Raw genomic sequence first — 21,935 nt, forward strand, 5'->3', positions numbered from 1 at the left:
ATCATCATGTTTTTTTGTTTTCACCTTGCACAAACCCCGTTATGTTTACCTCTTCAGAGTGGTACCTCTAATGCGTGGTCAAGTGTTTTGCGTTTATCACTGAGTGGGCAATTCATCTTTGAAAAAAGGAGTGACAGTGAAAGGCAAATCTAATGCTGACTTTGCAGCATTTTTTGCTTTACATCACTGCAGGAAATTACACAACTGTCCTCGGCTGAACTGCAATTGCAATCATTTCTTTGCCCATGGCAAATGTTTTGTTGTGGTCATGAGTCGGGTGAAGATGGATTATGTAAATAAGCAAATGACACGTCCCAGAAAATATTGCTGAGAGGCAGAGTGACCCACGGTCAAGGTTTTACATCTTAATTCTGTTCTGGTAATTACTGTTCACTCACACAAAGCTATATTTAACCAGTCAAGAACAGCAAAAACAACTGTAATAGAGCCCGTTCTGACTCAGTCCATAATGTTATACATGCAGTAACATTTTGTGGTTTAATTGTTCTGCTTTTGTTTCACATGTCTGCGCTCATAGTCTAAACAACATGCCTTTTGTATAGCTTAGTTGCAAAACATAACTCTTCATATTTACACACCATCTGAGAACACTCACAAAGAGTAATGGCATCCGGATATGACTAACTGTGGTTCTTTTACATTTAATGTCATACACACACTCACACATTCACAGTATATAATGTATAGTTTACATTTCGTTCATATAAGCTCAGGCAGTAAATGGGTGCTTTCTATCCTCTGTATTGTAACACATACCTGCAGTGTGCACAGGTAGTGGATATATCATGGCTAATGTGGGAAGGGGGGGTGAAAGGTCAGCGCTGACTCAGGAGGAAGCAGATGGAGAGACCTCTTTTAATTGGATGGTGGTTTTTACGACAAATCATTCACGGTCATCGGTGACTTATAAATGATCGCTCTTCTCTCCGACCTCAAGGTGTTTTCCATCCTTTCTCTTCCCACTTCCCACTTTCCCTGATTGATTACTTTAATATTTACCTGTGATCTCCTTCCCCTCAGGGCGATAAAAGCAGAAACACATTAAATAAATGAATACCTTTTTAAAGCTGAATATAGTATATAACCATAAAAGACTATACGAGCGCATGGTATTTCTCTTGACTGGTTTTATACTGGTACACCAATAAAGGCTAATGGAAGAAGAGATCAGGCTCTATCTGCTCGAGTGAACATCTCTCAATTTTTTTCTGTATGATGAAAGAGAAGTTAGCCCACTTCCACTTTGCCCAGATAACTTTAAGGCTTAATTCTACCTGGCTTGTTTGAAGTTAAGTGTAACATGTGGAAGGAGGAACAAAGATTGCTTTGAACAGATTGAGAGCAAAACACACCCACATGCCCAAATTGAGCTGATGGGAGTGGGTATTCATCATTCTGTGGGTAATGTTCAATTTGTGTAATAATATAAAATTGTAATTAATCCACCATGATGAATTATTGTTTTGCTATATTTCATTGAAACAGCTGGACTTTTGTGTCTCCACACATCCGTATGTGTGTGCGCGTGTTTATGTTTGTGAAGTCGACCAAATGTGCGTAAACACCTGCCTGCATTCAGGTATGAATCTGTGTACACGACTCAGTTTTCTTAGCCTCTTCGAGTATCCCCATTAACTACTCTAAGAGGCTGCCATCAAAGCTCACATCCCAGTCACCTGCCAGCCCACAGTATTTGTTTGAATACTTTAATTTCACCATCCCTCTCTCAGCAGGGCCAGCCATTTGGATTTGCGATTGGCATTTTCTCTTACGCCATCTGTCTGATAAAACATAAACAATCAGTCCCCCAACTATCTGCACCCACATGTACTTAATATCCTAACTCATTTACACCCCCTAACTGTAGGACACAGGCACACGTTTAATTTCTCATCCTCAGCTTTCCTTTCTTCTGATTCTTGTGTTTGAGAAAGAGAAAGACTGAGCAGATAATACTGAATGTGGCATCCAGTTGCATTGTATATTGTCCCAAAAGTAGGCATGGAGTAGGGGACTAAGACAGAGGGAGGGATTACAGAGAGCGACGGCAAAAGAGAGAGAACAAATGCTAATCTCTAAAAAATGAACTGTGAAAACCAGACAAAGGGCCAGTAAACACAGCGGCGGAATAAAGGCCTTCCTTATCTTTTTTGCATCCCATACTTTTCAGTTCATGCATTAGGCTGAGTCTTTTGAATGGTTTCACAATAGAAAATGCTTTGTCAGCGACCCTCAAACTAATTAAAAGAAAACAAGTACATGGAGCTCTTTGGAAATAACTACTGAGGGTGGACAGCACCGGAGGAACAATGCAGAAGAAGAGGCAGTGAAAATAGAGGTTGTGGTTACGTTTTGGCAGCTCTTGGTGCCCGGATGACTCATTCCCTATGTACTCTGGAAGCTGCTCATCTCTTGCCTGTTTCTTCCTCCCACCATGAAGCTATCTTTCTCCCACATTTCCCGTCATGGAAATGTCAGAGCTCGTATCTCTTCTCACAGCCCCAGTGAGATGGTATGTGATCAAAAAAACCCTGAAGTGTTCTTTAAAAAGAAAGACAAAAACGCATAAAAATGGAGAGATGCACTGTGAAATGGCCAGCCATTAAGTGAACAAGGCCAAGGGACAGAGGAGCCTGGATGAGATGAAAGAGGGGAGCAACTGGGACAGCAGATGTCCATCTGGGGTTCATCAGCTATCCTTTACCAGCTTGTCCAAGTGGCTCATTACAACATGCAGGGGGACAGCCAAACATGTGGCTTAATCATGATAGGAAAATCACTTTTACTTGACTAAGTTGAGACAATATGCCTCTTCAGTTCACATTTTGAGTGTAAATAAGCATACTTACAGAAGGAGGAGGGTGAATTACAGATTAGAAACTCATGGAGAACTATTAGAGGAAGCAATTTAACCTTTAGTGGCTGTTAGCATCACGCTGGCATCCAGACTGAAGTGATTGAAAATTAGATTTTCCATTTGAATGACCGTCACATGAAGAGTTGACTTTTATGAGTTCAGTTAATACTTGAGATCCTGCCTCAAGGCCAGCGTAATACACAACTGTTGAATGAATTTGCTCATGCATTTTCAGCCATTGTGGAGTAACATCGAGATGTGTTCTTTGTCTTCCTGCCCTGGCTGTGTTGAATGATAATCCTAAAGTTAAGGGCTTTGACACCTGACTATACTCTGTCTATTGGCTCATCTACCTGGTGGGACCCAACCAAAAAAAATGGATTTGCAAAGTATATGTGGCAAAATGATGTTGCCATTCAATTGCATGGTATTAATTGGACTTAATCCAGTTTGAAGCTTGAAGTTTTCTGCATATTCAGCCAGCATGTGGTCAATGCTAAAACGGAGAGACATATATATTTTTATCTAAAATTGTCTGCAAGTACAAACCTTAAGCAAAGACATATAGTATAAGTATGATATTCTAAATTTGATGACTTGTGGCGCAATTGTGATGCTGGAGCAGCACAGCACACAAACAGGAAAAGAGTCTGATCAGCCTCAAATCAAATCAACTCCTCTCGTCCGGGTTAAAAGCAGCAGACAGTTTTCTAATGGGCTGGAAGAAGATGTCTTCTTTGACGAGAAAATAGATTTTATCCTCAGTAAGCACAGTTGCAAGACACAAATATATATATACCTCCAAATATGCTTTCAAGAGCAGATAATATCCCATTTTAAATTGGATTCACATATCAGGAGACACTGCAATTCCTGACCAAGGGTAATGATGTGCACATTCATAAAGAAGACAGACTACAACTGCGTTACCTTGTAGTTCAATAAAATATTTTAACTGTTTGTTACTCATGACATTTGTGCAGTAATGCTCAGTACATGCCTCAGTATGATGGCTTCAGGGATTTATTCAACTAAAAGGAAAAGAACATTATACATCCTACAGACGATTGTGAAAAACATTATTGTTAAGGGGAAAATTCCCCATCTTTATATATAGATGTCCAATCACTGTCGATGATGATGAAAAAAGCTAAATCAAATGTTAGACTTTAGCCGATGGGTTCCGAGATTACATTTCGGCCAATGCGCTCTGCTTCTTTCAACCAAAGCTGGCTCAAACATGATTGGTCAGTACTACTGGGACTTCAAACTGAAACCAGAACATTTCCAATGCCAAAATCTTGTCCCATTGCCTACAGATATATGAGTGCATATGAATGCAGAATCTGTTCATAGAGATTTATGTAGCACACACTGAGGAAGTTTTGCAATTTAAATTAACTACATTTCCCATCAACACTTAATGGACATCAACATAAAAGGTGGCACATGTTTCCTTTTAAGAATAAGCATAATTACACAATTCTACATACTGTACATGAAAGCATCTTACATGCTTTTGGACAGGTCATCCAGTACCTTCTACCAATGAAATCCACATGTCTGCTCTCGTGTATGTGTGCTTGCTTTTGTGATTAGATTTGGTCTGAGTAGGTGGATCATGTAAGCACAATTTCTTGCCAAAAAAGCATTCAAAAACTGCACTGCACCACCTAATCTGCATAATAGCGACCACAGTTACTTAACCCACCTTGGTTCAAGGGAAAATATTAGAATTCTGGAACAGGTGCAAGCACCCAAAATGGACTTGACAAAAATGGCGTTGGTTTCAGAGTTTGTGTTAACTATTTCTGTTCAGGCAGCCTCTTCAGAGTCCATCTGAAAAGATGCCAGAAAAAGCTGTGCAATGGGAATTAATAATAATAATAATAATAATACATTTTATTTGGAGGCGCCTTTCAAGACACCGTACAAAATACAAGATAGATAGATAAAAACAGCAATTGAGTAATTGAGTAAGGAATCGCATATAACTAACACTAATGAAAGATAGGGTGACCAATGCAGTAGATGTAAGAGCTAAAATAGTAGTTGTATATTGTAGTGGGTGATTTAGAGTAAAGCTGAAGTGTAGGGATGGTAGCGACTGAATCCAAGTATAGACATGGTGAATCTTTTCTTTTTTTACCAAGCACTTTGGCGTGGTAAAATGCGTCCCTTTCTTTAATCCTCCGTTTGATATTCTCGCTCTCATTCTCTGCTGATTCAAGTAAAGACTTGCGTCTGGTGTTGTGTAAAAAGAGGTAAAATAAAAGAATAACCCGTTGAATTCCTCAATTTTAGTTTTTCTAAATAAACCTAGATTGATTTTTTAATGGTCGTTATTACTTATTATATTGTTCCCACTTGTAGTTAATTAGTTTGCTTTATACTTAATGTCGACCTTTATGTATTGTACTACCCTTTAATACATGGGCGCCTTAGGGCTTATTGTTTAAAAGGGGAAATTCTGACTCTGCACTATTCAGTGCCTTCATTATAAAAAGTGCACGAGAGCAGATTGTATAGCAACATACTAGCTTTATAACCCATTTAGTTTTATGAATGCCAGTAAGTTGCTGTTACTAATGGGCTTCTGTTAAATCATGCATGCATTTAATGACCACATGAACCTAAAAAAAAAATCAAATATGCATATGTTTGGCATTTTCTCAAACCAACAGTAGTCATTTGAGGTAAGTATATAGAAAAGAGGTACATCATCAGAATAAGGTTATGTTGAACAATTTATCACTAGCGGTGAAAAGTCCATCACATTTTAAAAGTCTATAATTAATGCATGATTAAAGTGTTGAGAGCAATTCCAAAAAGCAATAATATTAAACTAGGCTCCAATTACGAACATTCGACGAGAAGAAATGATGATCAATCTTGTTAGGACGTGCTGGCATCTGACATGTTTACACAGGTGCATACTGTTCATAGAAAAGCAATCGCAAACATTCACAAATAAATACAAACAGAGAAGAGCAAAAACCCATAGATGCTCATCCCCTCGCATAACAATGTAGTTATTTCAGGATGCTCTGATATCAAGGGAATACAATGTGCCTGCTGTGTTTGGGGGATTTGACAGGGTTGCCAGGTTCAATATCATTAGCATGGTTTCACCTGTCTCCTCGCATACTGCGTCATCTCAGACTCCCTTTGAAAAACTAACAGCTCATACTCACAAACCACAAGGGGGTAGAGTGAGAGATGGGGAAAAGGAGGGAGAGAGAGAGAGAGAGAGATTGTCCAGCAACACATAGATATTAATCTTAAACTGATTGGTATTGAATCTTTAGTTCCTAATATTGTTACAAGGGAAAACAGCTGGAGGCGAGGATATTTTCACCTGCTCAGATTGCAAATTAATATTTCTTATACTAAGATGTTCCCATATGTTTTAAAGGAATAGTTAAATATTTAGGGTAATAAACTAATTTCCTTTCTTGCAAAGAGTCAGATGAGAAAGTCAATACCACTCTCATGTCTCTACGGGAAATATAAAGTTACAGTTAGCAGCCAGTTAGCTTAGCATAAACTGCGAAACAGCTAGCCTTGCTCTGTCACACGGTGATGGTTGCTTTCTTTCTCACCTCTTTTTCTTTGTGTATATCTCCTCAAGCCTCTCGTAGAGAGGGATGATGTCCCTACAATCAGCCCTGGGATATTATTGGTATTTGTTTATTGTTGGGTTTGATGGATCTACAGGGAGGGCTCAATTATCACTCCCGCTTTTAAGAGTGACCTTGGAATCTCATTTGTTTCTCTCCCGTTAACCACAGATCCAATACCACCCGCAGACGATTACACACAGTGTGAAGTGCACATATAATTATTTACCGTTGTGTGTTGTGATTGATGGTTTGGGTGTTTATGTATTAGGGGTGCGTGTGTGTCTTCCCCAACCTTCCTCTGTGATGATGGCCAAGCGTCATGTGAGCTGAGTTTAAATGAATCGAACAGAAAGGAAGAAATGGCGAGAAAAGCCCCTGGTTTGACAATGTCTGTATTGGTCTTTTGCTTCATCTTGGTCAAACAAGTCATTTGTGCCTGTGTAGGTCATTTTTTTGAAGGCAAACATTCAATAATCTAAGTCATTAGGCTCTGTGTGTTTTCCAGATCAGCATTGTTCCACAGTCCATTCAATAGCAGTTTAGTCCAATTGCTCTGCTCTCTGTGACTTTGCCTACATCCAGCTTGACTTCTTGAAGAAGAGTAATAAATCACACTGACACTGGAATCAATTGCAGAACAAGTGGCACTAAATTCTTTACTTCCATGAATTGAGCTGCTTGAGTTCATGTTTCTGCCCCGTTTTGTCTCCTTGTCTGTAAACCCTTTTTTTTTTGGCCGTTATCAGAATATCTCAGAAAGTTGCTTTCACTCTTTTCAGTGGAAAGGTCATGGTGCAAGAAGCATAACTTTTTTTTTTTAATATAGTTTTGGTGGATGACTTATTTAGGTCAGCCTCTTGTTGCTGACTTAACTTAAACCTGTTCTTCATCACCTGGCAGTCTTTCTCTACACACAGCTCTCATGGTTAATTTGACAGACCGCCATGACCTAAACTATGCCGATGTCCCCGACAGACTTGTCCCATGTGATGTGAATATCATGTCTTTATAAGGAAGATAAGTTCACACGGATTCATCTTGAGACTGGTGTGGCTGGCTACTATACATTTCTCTTTGGTGAAGGAAATGAAATGGCATGGCCCGAGTAGCCAATAAGGTTAGTTTTAATTTGCATATGTATTAAAATTGGACGAGTATTCTTGAAAAAGAGATATGAGGAGGAAATGTGAGTTTGACGATTGGTTATGAATTGCAGGATCATGGGAAGGTCATATGGCAAGCTAGGAATATGGAATAAGAGAATGGAGCCAAGATAAAGACTGGTGTGGTGTTCTTCCCAAAATACATTTCTTTCAATCAGTGTCCACATTATAGGTTATGTGAGTGCAGAAAATGAGTTGTGGGAAGAGGAAGAAAAGAATCTCTCAGAAGATTTAACAAGGCTCTCTGATGGGGCCACAGGTCCCTCATGAATAATACATGAGGGCTGACAGAGGAAGAAGAAGAAGAAGAGATATTTGAACTCTGTTGGACCAGGGAGTCCAAGGAAAGTGTTGGCATGTTGACTCTAATGGGTCTGCAGTTTTACTGGCTTGGCCAGTGGAGGTTTCAAGCTCCTCTGCAAGGCCTTGTTTTTGTTCTGAGAGCTTCAGATGGTGCTGCACACACCCATGAGACATAACTACCCTGAAGGCCTCTCTTCATACTTTGGCCTTAACTTATAGTGTAGGGTTGATATATTTTACTGCCTGGGTGGTTGCTGTTTGAAGAAATGAATGAACAGTGTTGAGGGGTCTATGTTTGGAGCAGGGGGCTCTGGTGGTTCATTTAATCCCCCAGTGTATGTCTGGTCTCAGTTACATCTGAAGGTCACAGCTCCACTACCCGGGCTTTAATACAGCCTTTCTGGTCTTAAGGGTCTTCCACACTGATTAGTTTTACCTCAGAGAGAGAGAGAGAGAGAGAGAGAAGAGGAGACGAGAGCGAGAGAGTATGAGAGAGAGAGAGAGAGAGGAGAGAGAGAGAGAGAGAGAGAGAGAGAGAGAGAGAGAAGAGAGAGATAGAGAGAGAGAGAGAGAGATAGAGAGACTGCTAGGAAGTATGAGAGAGAGAGGAGAGAGAGAGAGAGAGAGTAGAGAGACTGCTAGGACGTATGAGAGAGAGATAGACGAGGAAGAGAGAGAGTCTGCTATAGGAATAATGAGAGAGAGGAGAGAGGAGAGAGAGAGAGAGAGAGAGACTGCTAGGAAGTATGAGAGAGAGAGAGAGAGAGAGAGAGAGTCTGCTAGGAAGTATGAGAGAGAGAGGTAGAGGAAGAGAGAATGTATTGATATCTGCATATGTGCCTGCATGTACATCTAGATAGACTGACCTGTGCTATAATTCACATAGCCTCATTAAAATGCTGAAAGTTTTGGCTTTAAAGTCACTGTGACCCCCGGTCTGCTGTAATCACCAGGACCTGCATACTGAGCAGAGCTCTTGATAGATCTTCTTAAGTAGCTGCTATTAACGGGGACGTTCAGCGTCGTCCTGCACGCTTGAAACCAACCACATGTGGTCATCTGATGATACATCACAATGAATTAATTTGCTGAATGGTGATTTAAAGTGTTTGATCCTAATGGGGAGCTAGTCACCTTTGACATCTAAACTCCGCCCATTACTGATTATGCATAGAGTAATTTGACACCTTCGCCCCTCGAACAGAAAACAGATGACATGAAACGATGAATATAAAGCAGAAAAAGAGCCATTCCACTGGGAAGGGTTGCTGAATGGCCTGATGACGACGACGACCTTTGTTCAAAATCCTGAAAGGCATTAACAATTTAATGAGTCACATCTCATCAGTATGGAAAGTATCTCTATGCTAGTGTTACATAATTGGATTTGACTGGTCTTGCGTATTTCTGAAACCCTCAATCATAATATTGCAGTGAAAAGACAAGTCTAAACAACAAGAATTTGCAAATCTGACATAAGGTACTGGGGATTCGGATGTCGGTCTTTTATGATTGTCGATAACATAGAATGTAAAAGAGTTGCATTAAAACCTAGCTGTTTCTCAGAAAACTCTGTCAATGAATGGTTCACAGCTCAGTTCCCTCAGTCAAGAACACCACTGGCTGCCTTTATCACCTTGCTTTGCCCTAAATACATTTCTTGGACAATCATCAAAAGTCTGACTCAGACTGAGGAGCTTTGGGGCCTGGAAATGGAAACTGGTATAGCACCGCACTCTCAGGACAATTCCACACAAAATCTAATATGGTCAGAGGGAGAGAGAGAGAGAGAGGAATAGGAATAGAAGTGGCTACAACACCCTTCAGGAGACCTCCATTAGCCAGCTCAGGACTTTTTCGGTTGCTCCCCCATGGTCACTTTCACCCTAAAACTTTAATGTTTTCAGCAACAACCAAAAAAAGAGCGGACAGGGGACAGAGGTGACACAAGGTCAAAAATGATATTTATAGTGGTCTTTTCATCCCTTATCCCATATGTATTAATTGGCTAATCCGTAATGACATACCCATCAGTTCTTTATCCTCTGCCACAGCGTATCACAATCTTTAGCTTGCTTGTTGTCTGGTAATGGAAGTTGATACCAGCTCAAATTGGCTTTTAATTCAAAGAGACATTTTTATTTGTCCCTAAGGTGAACAGGGGAGTAACCCTAACAAGGCTGTTTGCATTAAATGATTGGCGATGGTGTTAGGAGGCCTTTGTATATGCATGTAGTCATTCATTTGTGTGAGATTTAGTTCCGAGGATTTGTTTTAGCTGTCTCTGGACCCAGCTTTGTACTTGCCAGAGGTGATTCTGATACTCTCTGTCCTAGTAGTACCACTCCAAACGCATGTGTGCCAGACACTGTATGATCCCCTCAATGCTTCATCTTTAAGTGATAAAACATCTCCTGAGGCCGGTGACTCACTTTATCAGTTTTGCACTTGCCGTTGTTAATCAAGGTCGGTGTCGTACAACACAGCTTTACATTTCCGCCTCATTTTCATTATACCATGCAGCCTCCCGGCCATACTAAAATGAAGGAAGAAATAACAATCTGATCAGATAAATAACTTGATTATGCCCATGTTTATAAATACATAAAAAAAGAAGTGAGACCAGAGACTGTATTTGATTAAATATGGCATTTATATGGTTTTCTTGGTTTACTCTGTTTCTCTATCCATAATGCTTTGGATAAAGGCTAAATGATTTTCTGATCTTCATCGTTAGTTGGATAAGACTGCTTTGATGGTACCTTTTAATTGTATTTCTTTAAAATCCCAGTCTAGGGTTGGTCTCTCCCAGGTTAACATCACTTTGTTCTTGAACAGTGAGTTGTTTTTGAATTATTAGAAGCAGGGAAAGTGGTTTGTGTGGAGCTAATAGAGGATGAACTGAGAGGTAATAGTAGCAGCAATACAGCCGGTGGATAGTGCAGTCGAAGTTGTCCCCCAAAAAATGCCCTAGATGCTGCTTAATTCAACAATGTAGCACGAGCAAGTAAGCTTGTGGCATATACATGTATACAACACACACAAACACACTCACCTTTGACACACACACACTTTAAACGCTCACCCTTTTCATCAACGCCTCTGATGTATTAAAAGGAGCTTCTTCGCCTGTTGAGGACATAGGGTCAACACCAACCGTGCTTCCAATTCTGACCTCAACCTTTTGTGACTTGAACATTTAACAGTTTGATTAGTGAAGTTTGCTTCAGTGGACATCTCTTAAATGTGGGTTGAGGTCATTAACTTACAAGCGAGGGGGTGGCTGCCACGCCTGCTGCATGCTGAAAGCAGCCGTTAGAGACGGGAGAAACACTTAAGTTTCTTCAGTGACATACTCTCTTTTCTGCACTCTGCTCCATCTTCCTGCTGTCTGCATGCAGTGCGGCTGAAATAGCCAAATCACTGACATTTTGATATGCCATCATTTAATCATTGTCTCATTTGTCCCTAGCGGTTTGTCCTGTCTGCTGCTCAAAACTCTTTTGAAAACTCCTCTTTATTCTCTTTCTGTCTCTCCCTCCGATCCTACAGGTGACCTTGTGTTCAGCTTAACTAATACATTGAGTTCCTGTACAGTTAAGCTGAGGGCCCACTGCATCAGGAGCTTTCTTTTTAAACAAGTGGTGCTCTGTTTTCATCAAAAATAAAAGCAAATGCCGTCTACATCTAGAAAGCTACATGTTTTTAATTGATCCTCAGAGAGCTCTACAGTGCAGTCACGTAACACCCTCACTATACTAAATATCTCCTCATAGTAGATATCTGTACGACATCAGTACAAGAAAAAAAATTGGCATTCAAAGAAGAATAGTTATTAGCTTGCAAAATGTGTCTCGTACATTTTCCAGTCTTTCTCAGTTGTATTAAATTACTTGATCACATTTTCACTTTGCTTTCTCTTAGCTTTTTGTTTCTCTCCTGTGCCTGTGTTTCCCCAGTGGTGTTAATGAGAGCTAGGTGGAGCTGTATTCCAGTATGCATCTACTCTATAGAGAGAAGCACATATGCAGGTTGGGGAGATGAGGTGGACACAGTTGGGGACATGTAATTTACAGATGGCCAATTGGAATTAATGCACATGCTCGTGGGAATGTGTGCCTGAGTGTATAGGTGCACACACTGCACAAGTGTGTGTGTGTGTGTGTGAGATTGTGTTAATGTCTCTCAAGATAAAACACAACGTGTTCCCAAATGACTTGGGCTTTAACAACTGAAGAAGTGCCTGGTAAGCAGCAGCCCTCATTAGCATACAGATCAGGAGGCACTTTAAGTGTTTGTGAAGTATAATTCACGATTGCTTTTTCAAAGTAATAAAAGGAGTGTCCTTTCTCTGCAAATGCCAATGCTGGTCTTTCCTGGTCCCCCCTTTTTTTTTTTTGTGCCTTAGTTTGGTTAAGAGTCGTTAACATTACAGTTCCCCTTGAGTACCAGACCCTCCCTTTAATAGATCTTAAAGGTGTAACATTTTAACAACTCTAAGTAAAGGCCACATTAACTTTGAAACATTTGTATAATTACCATAAACAAACAAGACAATCACTGCGAAGACTGGCAGGTTATGCCAGCCTCTGTAATATATAGTCTGCCATTGGGCTTGACTTTATTGGAAATCTGATGGATTACATAATTGCTTTATGGCAAAAAACAGAAGCTCAAGCAAGCACACGCTGTTCTTACAATGGACGTTGATAGATTGAATAAAAGATGAAATACAAATGACTTTAAGAAAGAATTATGTGTGCATCAATTAGTTACTCATACAGCAGGATATAATATATAACACAGATTATATAACACTAGTGTATGTTGTCTATGAGGCTATACCTTGACAATCTAAACATAATAACAAATAAATAGACAGAAATACCACCTGACACAGATTGTTTTGCCATTGTCCATGTACCAAGGATGTGTGTGAGTGCTTAGACTGATGCTACAGATGGCACTGGTACATACCTCGCCTTTCACCTTAAATACGTTTACAAGCGTCCAGGATATTACTGCAGTTTGTAATCTGTGACCTTCACATATGCTTGTTAAAATGCTAATCTGTTTTCTGTTTTCTCTATGTCTGTGCCAACAGGTTTACTGGGCCCAACCTTCCCTCACCCATCATTAGCAGCAAGAATTGGCTTCGACTGCACTTTACCTCTGATGGCAACCACAAGCTGAGAGGTTTCAGCGCCCAGTACCAAGGTAAGACAGAGAGAGGTTTTGATATTTTAAAAGAACAATCATTAATATTGTGTTCCAGGTTTAGGGAGCAGCCAATAAATGCTTTTTGAAATGATTTTCATGATATCTGATTTAGATATTCTTGGTCCCCCTCAGGATAAATCTGAATATTTATGGTGACCCACTTATTTTTTCCTCTAGTGCGGAAACCTGAATGCAGTTTCCTCTTACGCAAGATTTAACAAAACTCTAGTCACTGACGGCCCTGAAATAAAACATATTTGTTCTCCCCAGAGGACGAACTCTCACAATCTAAGAGGCCCATTGCAAGGGAATTTTCTGATCATGGGAAAATAAGTGTTTGTGACCTTAGTGAGTCAGGACACAATGAACAGGGAAACCATCAATATGTTATCAGGTCCAGAAATAAAATAAGTAGAATGACATCATTTTTCTTTCACCAGTTTTTAAACCATATGACAGGGACAGCATGTGAAATTATTTCCCCTTTTTAGAAGAATATTTGAGATTGCTATCAAGATTTGAATACTTGTTATTAACATGCCTTAAACACGCACACGCACACGCACACGCACACTCTCTCTCTTCAGTGCATCATTGTCAGGTTGAGAGATCATTTTTGAAAAGGTGATCACAAAGGAACTCTCAAATCTCAGAAACGATGGGACGAGAGAAGGAAGAGAGAGACATGACAAAGAAAAGGGAAAGAGAGGGATGAAGAATATGGAAAAGAAAAGGCGGTGATCCTTTGGGTTTACAGGTTCATTGTTTGATAAATATGTTTAGAAGATCAGAGAAATGGGAGGCTAATACTTTAATTAGATTAAACACTCTCCCATCCCCCACCTCCCACCAGCCATTCTCACCATGACAGCTTCAACAGCAGCGGCATGATGAAGTAATGAAATTACTGTTGGTGGAGTATCCTCTTTGGCTCTATTTATTTATTTATTTATTTTCCTCAGTGTTCTTCAATTTAAGTGGCACAGGAAACAGCCCCAACCCATGAGACCCTGCACTTAATAGCTTAGTTCCGTTAGTAGAAACATGATAATACCCGTTCCTGTTTTCTTCTAATCGGGGCAACACATCTGAAAAGCTTCTGTATTGGGAATTTTTCTTCCAGACGCACAATAAACGGACTTTTTGACACAAGACTCAGTTCAGCAGCTGAAACTGAGCAAAGGATAAAAACACATTAATGCAAAATAAGTGAAATTCCAATGGCAGGGTCCGTCAAAGTAATTCAATAGGATGAGTGTGGAGGGGTGCACAGACAATGCTGATGGTGTTTTTGAAATTGGTGACTAAGTATGCATTTAGAGGAGCCTCCTACTTTGCTATGATGCCTTTTGTTTTTTAATTTTCTCAGCAATTATCATGAAACTCAAATTATTTTAACCTTTTTATTGTATTGTGGTTTTGCCTGTCAATCCTCATAATCTAATAATAATGTTATTCTCTGCACCTTTGTATCCACAACATTGCAAATAAATTGTACATTGTGAGCCCTCTTCCTCAATGTATACTAAGTGTTGAACTTTTATGGAGTAACATAAAAAACCCTAATGTTTAAATTATTTTTGAAAGGAACAAAAGTTGTGTTTTATTGTAATAAAAAAGTTCAGTCCTTTTGTTATTTAACACGTTTTTGGCAGAGCTTCATTTTTGCTTAATTGCTTAGTCAAAACGGCTGTGAACATATCTGTGGGTGTGGGCAATGATGTATGGAACATTATGTATTACATACAGTAACTGCAGCAGACATTAAGGCTCTGCTGAAATGTGTGGGCGTCATTACTGCACTTCCTGCTGTCTTACATGTCTCTGTTCGGTTTCCCTCCGCAGTTAAGAAGATGACTGAACTTAAGTCTCGAGGTGTTAAGATGTTGCCCAGCAAAGACAACCACCACAAGATATCAGTGTGTAAGTTGCAAACCTTATCTGTCGACATTGTTGTAAGTAAAGTGACACTTATTCAGTACAATCATCAAGTTATCAAGGGAGGAAAATAACTTGACCTCTTCCTTAAAAGTCAAATGTGGACGTGGATTTAGCTGGCGCAGTGTGGCAAAATGGAAAGCATCTGTAATTGAGCATCATGCTAATTTAAATGTATTTTCTCCTTATGCATCTTGGGTGAAAACCCTGGCAAATGCACAAGCTGTCTACTTGCTATCAGTACAACCTTTATTCTAAACGCACTGTGGACTGACAGCAGAGGCAATCAGGCAACAAGGGTTCCTATGGTTCCTTAACAAGTCTTAAAAGGCAATGAATTCATTGTCCCAATTTCAAAAGTCTTAAAAATGCTAAAATATTGGAAGTAGGATTTTATGAGTCATTTTGTTCCGACGTTGCATTGTGAAATCTCTAAATAATTTCTAATAGTATTATTTTTTTTGAATGCCTCTAGCATTAACGTTAAGGAGACCTGGATAGCAGAAACATTGCGCCTGAAATTGTTCTGAAATTTAATTCCGAGTGGTATTAAAAAAAGCTGTTGGAACCCTGGCAGCAGTAGGAACTGAACTCCATACAAGAAAAAGCAACCTTGACACAGTGAATATGCCTGGGAATTGCAACAGTCTTAACAAAAAATAGAATAACCGTCTCGACAACTTGTCGGTCTGTCTATTGAAGAAGATTCCAGACAATCCTTTTCACCAGTCTCATCTCTTGTTCAAAGTCGAACAGGGTGAACGCTGACTGTTGTGAGATGTACAGACACACAGGACGCACAGTCTGTGCTAGAGATGCAGTTCCAAAAGCAAATGGACAGCAGTAATTGCATTGGTTGCTCTTTTCACCACGGCAGTCTTCCTTGCCCTTGTTCTGTTTCCCCCTCTGTCTGAGCTCACGGTTCATTATCCCGTTCAGCTTTATTTGAACACCTATAAGTTTAACAACTTCACAGCCATGAGCCACCTGACTAGAGTGACACGGCGGGACGTCGAAGGGTTTAAGAACAACCTGTCGAACAAAAAAGAGGTGCATTAATGGTAATCCTGCCTCAAGGCCATTTACAATTCATTTTATCCACTTCTACCTCCGACTTTATCTTTGCTTTTAATCCGTGTGTCTCTTAGAAAAATCACCCTTTCCCTCTTTCCCCACTTTTCATTTGCATCGCTTTAATGCTTTTTATTTTCACTTTACCTGTGTCCACTTTAAAATCCCCTGTCTCCGGTAATTCATTTTATATAATTTGAATGACTGTGACCCCTAATTAAAAGACGGGCACATCATGGAAAATGCTTTTTCAAGTGAAAGTGTCATTACTTAAGATTAACCAACTGTAACATTTTAAAACTAAGGAAATCTTTGTAAGTTACCATTTGTACCTCAAGAAACAATCCGTCTGTATAAATATATCAGAGTTTAAGCCCGCAACATGCAAATACGTTGTATTGGTATTTATTATTCACAGCTAAAGCAATGTTTACCCAATATTCAATAAACAAAAACTCTCTCAAATGACAATACTTGTAAATTATCACCCCAACACCACATTACCGTTTGCCGCTATAATCAAATATTGATTTTGCATTGAATTCGTTAACGTCTGATCTTAAGAGCTTCGCATCAATCATAGTGTCAATGAATTGATCTGTGTGAAAAAGACAGAATATAATATCTGCCATAAAGATGTGAGAACGCCTGACAGTGACCTGAGTTAACATGGTCCCGCTCTTCTGTTTATACAACAGTAAGTCTATCTTTTTTCCCATTGCCTCTGCTGACACCAGTGAGCCATGTTTTAAATGCATTGCTGTGTTGCCTCACACTGGCAGCTTAGCCAATAAGCAGGTGTCACATTGCTTTGGCTCTGCAGACCTTTGACCCCTCCCAGTCAGTCAGATGGGCTCTCTGGTCGGCCAAGTTTATTTGACCCCTCCTGGCACTTTCGCTTCCACTGTTTTTCGCCCAGTGACATGATTAAACAAAGCAGCTCCAGGAACTGTGCAGGGCTATGCCGAAGGATGTACGCAAAGCTAGTTTAGGGTAAATATCAAGCACTTCTCGTGTGACAAAAAAGGCTACGGCAGCTTGAATTCCACTCATCAACCATTGTTATCTTTTACATTTGTTCTGTAATGATGAAGTGAGTATTGACCACCAGAGGGCAGGACAAATAAACTCATCACAATGAGCCTTAATATACTTAATCCGTTTTGTATGTTCTTATGGGAAACATGCTAGTAAAGACTTTTGCATCGACACCTAGCCTGAGGTTAGAGGACTGTCACTATTAACCATGTTCACACTGGCCAGGTGAGTGTACTACAACCAACTAGTGAAAACTTACAGGCATGTATGAAAATCTTCCTTAATGCAGATTCCCAGAAAACTATTTTGTTTAGACTTTCTTACTCCTTTTCTCTCTTTTTGTCTTGTCCCATTAGTGTCTCAGATGGGTGTAGCGCAGGGACACAACATGTGTCCTGACCCGGGGATCCCGGATCGAGGAAAAAGAAAAGGCACAGACTTCAGGTAAAAGCACGACTGCAGAATGATTTAAGAAGCCAATCGGTAAGTGTCAATTGTAACTGAATAGATGACAGAATACTGAACAACAACAGGTTGATGGACACGATGATAAAGGTTATGTTTCTGTTTCTAAGACCTTGCTTTCCTTTAAGACTAATGATGACCCTATTGGGCAGTATTTTCTTTTTGTACTTTATTCCTGACATTGCATTAATTAGCCACATTCTTTTTGTTTTTTATGTATTTTTTCCCCCCACAATTCTTCAAATAGGTAGCTTTAAGATTTTCTAATTTGTTCGTCAAGGCCTAATTAACAAGTGGTATGGGAGTGCTCTCTGACAGTGTGCTGTCAAGATTTGGTTCTTTATTTAATACAGTAGCCTATTTCGTCTTCAGTTCAGTTCTCTTGTTTAAATGAAATAATATCAGAGTTTTAATTAGTTCCACTTCCAATGTCTCTTGGAAGTAGTAGCTTTTTAATAGTTTTCAAATATACTGTTGTAATAAAGGGACAACCTTCATTAGTCAATGAATTCAAGGGTCATTTATTGTCATTATGCAACACAGGGTTGCACAACGAAATGCAGTTGCATCTTAGTCCATTATGCTACGCATGAAAAACCAGAAATACCACAGTATTGACATTGTGCTTTCTTACATTCAGTCCCAAATGAATTCCAAAATGATCTCCCCCTTTAGCGTTGACGATCTTAGCTTTGTTCACAGTTGAGATTGAATCAACAGTGAGCTAGGAGGAAACTATTGGATGCTATTACAAATCAGGGACTGCATCTTGAAATGGGCTCTAGCATACAGCACATTACCCAATGTCATGCCCCATAAAGCCACTGCAACCAATCCTGATAGAGGAAAGTGTACACTAAAACAGATCCGCTACCATTTGAACCACTGCACACTAATAGGCTGCCTCTGTGGGATGGTGATATTGCCGTTGGGATTATGGAGTTTCATTCCTGTCAGAGCTATTGTCTCTATTAGTGGTCAGCTGTAACACAGACAAATGGGTAACATCCACCTCCCACAATGCAGCACTTTTGGAAATAAAGACTCAAAAAGTAAAAAAGAAAATAATGTTTTTGTTTTTTTCTTACAACAACATTTTTTCTTGGTACTCTCACTTTATGTGCACTCCCACTGCTAAAAGGAGTTTTTTTTGTTTTTTTTTACAGGAAAGGTTTGTAATGTAGATGTATTTTCTCTGTATGCAATCTAACTGCAGGCGAGGATCCACGGTGCATTTCTCCTGCGATGAGGGTTATGAACTGCAGGGCTCAAAGAGCATCAGTTGCCTCAGAGTTACAGACAGCTACGTAGGCTGGAGTGACGATCGGCCCATATGCAGAGGTAAGCTATGACGTGTGGGTTGTTCATCTCTGCACATGTATAATGGTGGCAGTCTGAATGTCACCGCCAGTTATATTTCCATGCCTTGATGTTGATTTGTTTGCTTGTGGGTGTGCTGTCATGTTGTGGAGATACCCAGTCCATTTTCTTCTTTTCTCTTTTTATGATTAACCATTTTGTTGTGACTGCTGTGACTTTGACCTTTGGTCGGCATTCTTTTGCCTCCTGCTGTTTAGCCATGCTGGCATAGTGCTGCCCATCAGTCATGTCTTCCTCACTTCTGACCATGCTGTGACAGGCAGGAAGAGCGGTCAGGCTCCCTGTACGATATTCCTGACGCTCATGTGCTACTCGGTTTCAGTGTTCAGCTTCAGTGAACAGAATCAATCAGAGTAGATTACATTTTTGACTTTTTTTGTGAATTATAATTAATTTAATTGATGGGTATCTGACTTGTGAAGTGTATTCAATGGAGCAGGACATTTTAATATTTTTACTTTAAATTGGTGATAGTGTTTTCTTAGAGTTTCAAAGTAAAAATCATAAACCCAAAACACATCCCAATAATAAGATACAATCAGAAAACTGGCTTTAATATAACATTTTAGTAGACTACAAAATGCATATCAAAGCGTTTTAAGGCATTGTCTTCTGGTGGCGATTCTTTTGGTTTTAGTTCAACAGATTTTTGATGAGTGTTAAATTGAAAACACCCGGGCAGAGAAAAATAGTCAAATGTTCTAAAGACACAGTGTGCACTACCAGCTCAGCACCAAACGGCAGACAGACACAGTTAGCGACTAGCCAGTGAAAACAGTGGAGCATTCAGCAGCCAAAGAGATGTAGAGACCAAAATCGGAGCTAAAAGAGAGTGAATAGTGGGCTTAGATTCACCATGTGGAAAAAGCCACCCATTGTGTACCAGTTTCCCCATTAGGGCTTTTGAACTCCCTAATCTCTGACGGATTTGTCTAATATAATCACCAGCAGCATCCCATCTAACGTCACATATAGGCCATTGTTGTTATTCCACTTCAGTTAATGCATTCTCAATAATCCACCATTCCACAGGTACTTCCTATTTCTTTCTTTTGTCTTGGACTGATCCAATTGTACCACAATTAAATTACAGAACCAAGGAGGGGGGCATGGTCTCAGAAGGATTATATGGGTGGGGTGATTGATAGTGCTTCTGCTTATCTAATACCTGCATTTCAGAAAATAGTTTGGGTATTCTGTGACACCAAACACAGGGATAAAGGCCTTGTACGAACACTTTTGTCTTCTGTTCCTCCTTTAACGCAAAAAAAAAGTGATTTTGAGTGCCGGCCACAGGATCCCATTAGGTTGTTTTTCTGCTTTATGTAAAGAAACGTTCTAGATTGACATATCATCCACAGTAATGTCAGTGAAATTGCCCTTAAAGAATATCTCATTCCATCATCCTCATTTAACCTTTTGATACTGCGCCTTTGTTCTTTCTCAATGAAGATTAAATATCATGCGGGAATAATTGAATCTCTGTATCCTAAATTAGCATTAGTCATCATTAAATTGTACAGCACTATCATTAGCAAAGCAAAAATCTTCATCTCAGGCTGAAAATTCATTCCCCATGACATGAAATTCACAATTCTCTCTACCTTCTTACTTTCTATCTGGTCACACCTAGAATCCTGCAATTATTTTCTGTCGTGGACTTTAATGTCTCGATGACCTGCTGCACTCATGTCCATTACTAAACACAATGTTCAGGCATAAGGCACGATGATCCCTAAGATTTAAAAAAAAAAATTGGGAGTGGTTATGATGGCTTCAGTCGACTTCCTCTCTGCTGTATTATTTTCATTAAGGTCACCCTCACTGTCGGCACATCTCAAATTAATTACTTTTATTCTCCCCTTAACTTCGCCAAAGTTCTTTTTACATTTAATAGGGGTGATTTGGTGGGAGAGGGCTGGAACATGGAACCACTGAATGGGGCTTGAACACCCGAAGGACCTCTCATAGACGTAACTCATTAAAAATTTGGGTAGCTGGTTCAGGCCCTTTTCAAATATTTCCAGGTTGTCCCCCATATACGTATGTACACACATACACACTCACTCACTTCCCTGAAAGTACTCATTAGAAATTCTGCTTTAATTTGAAGGAGTGTTTAACAGTTCTGCCATGCAGACGCCCTCGGGCCTGGATACAAAAGTCACGCTGTCCTTTTAAAGCTCGGTTTGCCAACTGCTCACCTTCTCTTTTCAATGACATGTCAAGTGTGATACTAGATTTGTGTTTTGGTATATGTATCCCCCCCCCCCACAAACACATTCAAGTCTCCCATACATAAGCTATACTCGGGAAGTACCGTACCCAACTATATTAATGGCTGCCCAAATGTATTTTGAAACATTTTAACAATGGCAAAGAATCATAAAGACTGATGTCATATTCTTTGTTTTATTCTCATAATAAATTAGCTGGGCTTGTTTACTCCCCATTATATTTCAGACCTGTGGGAAAACTGATTTATGGGTTTGATTTAATTTTCCATCAGTCTATTTTTTTCACACTGCCACACTAAACTGGCAAGTCAAGCACTTGGAGGATGCACAGCAGTTGATTTAGTTTCGATGGCTCTTTGGTTTATAATTTGATGATGGTTTTAAAAAAAGGACAAATTATCATTATCACCAAGCACTTGCCAAACGGCTTCAACTTTCAAAATCCATGCTTGCTTACAGTTCAGTCAGGAACTCTGAAGGAACTTGAAGTAAAACAAATACATTGTGAATTGTTACAGAATTGTATTTTGGCAATTCTCCTTATTAGGATGTTCTTCAGGATGCTATCCATGTCGCTTGGGGAAGATGGAGTGGAAAGGTTTGAATCCCCTGACAGGCT

General features: G+C 39.7%; 1 protein-coding gene across 1 annotated transcript in view; it reads left to right on the forward strand.

Annotated features, from left to right (window-relative positions):
* csmd2 (CUB and Sushi multiple domains 2) overlaps positions 1 to 21,935 on the forward strand; it is a 217,229-nt gene that overhangs the window by 87,166 nt on the left and 108,128 nt on the right. The window contains exons 6-9 of the mRNA XM_029443772.1: positions 13,072 to 13,184; positions 15,033 to 15,110; positions 17,591 to 17,678; positions 18,916 to 19,040. Of these exons, the coding sequence (XP_029299632.1) occupies positions 13,072 to 13,184; positions 15,033 to 15,110; positions 17,591 to 17,678; positions 18,916 to 19,040 (404 nt within the window). The remainder of the gene's footprint in view (positions 1 to 13,071; positions 13,185 to 15,032; positions 15,111 to 17,590; positions 17,679 to 18,915; positions 19,041 to 21,935) is intronic.

This window comes from Cottoperca gobio, chromosome 11, assembly GCF_900634415.1.
Source record: "Cottoperca gobio chromosome 11, fCotGob3.1, whole genome shotgun sequence".
In the NCBI taxonomy this organism is placed as follows: domain Eukaryota; kingdom Metazoa; phylum Chordata; class Actinopteri; order Perciformes; family Bovichtidae; genus Cottoperca; species Cottoperca gobio.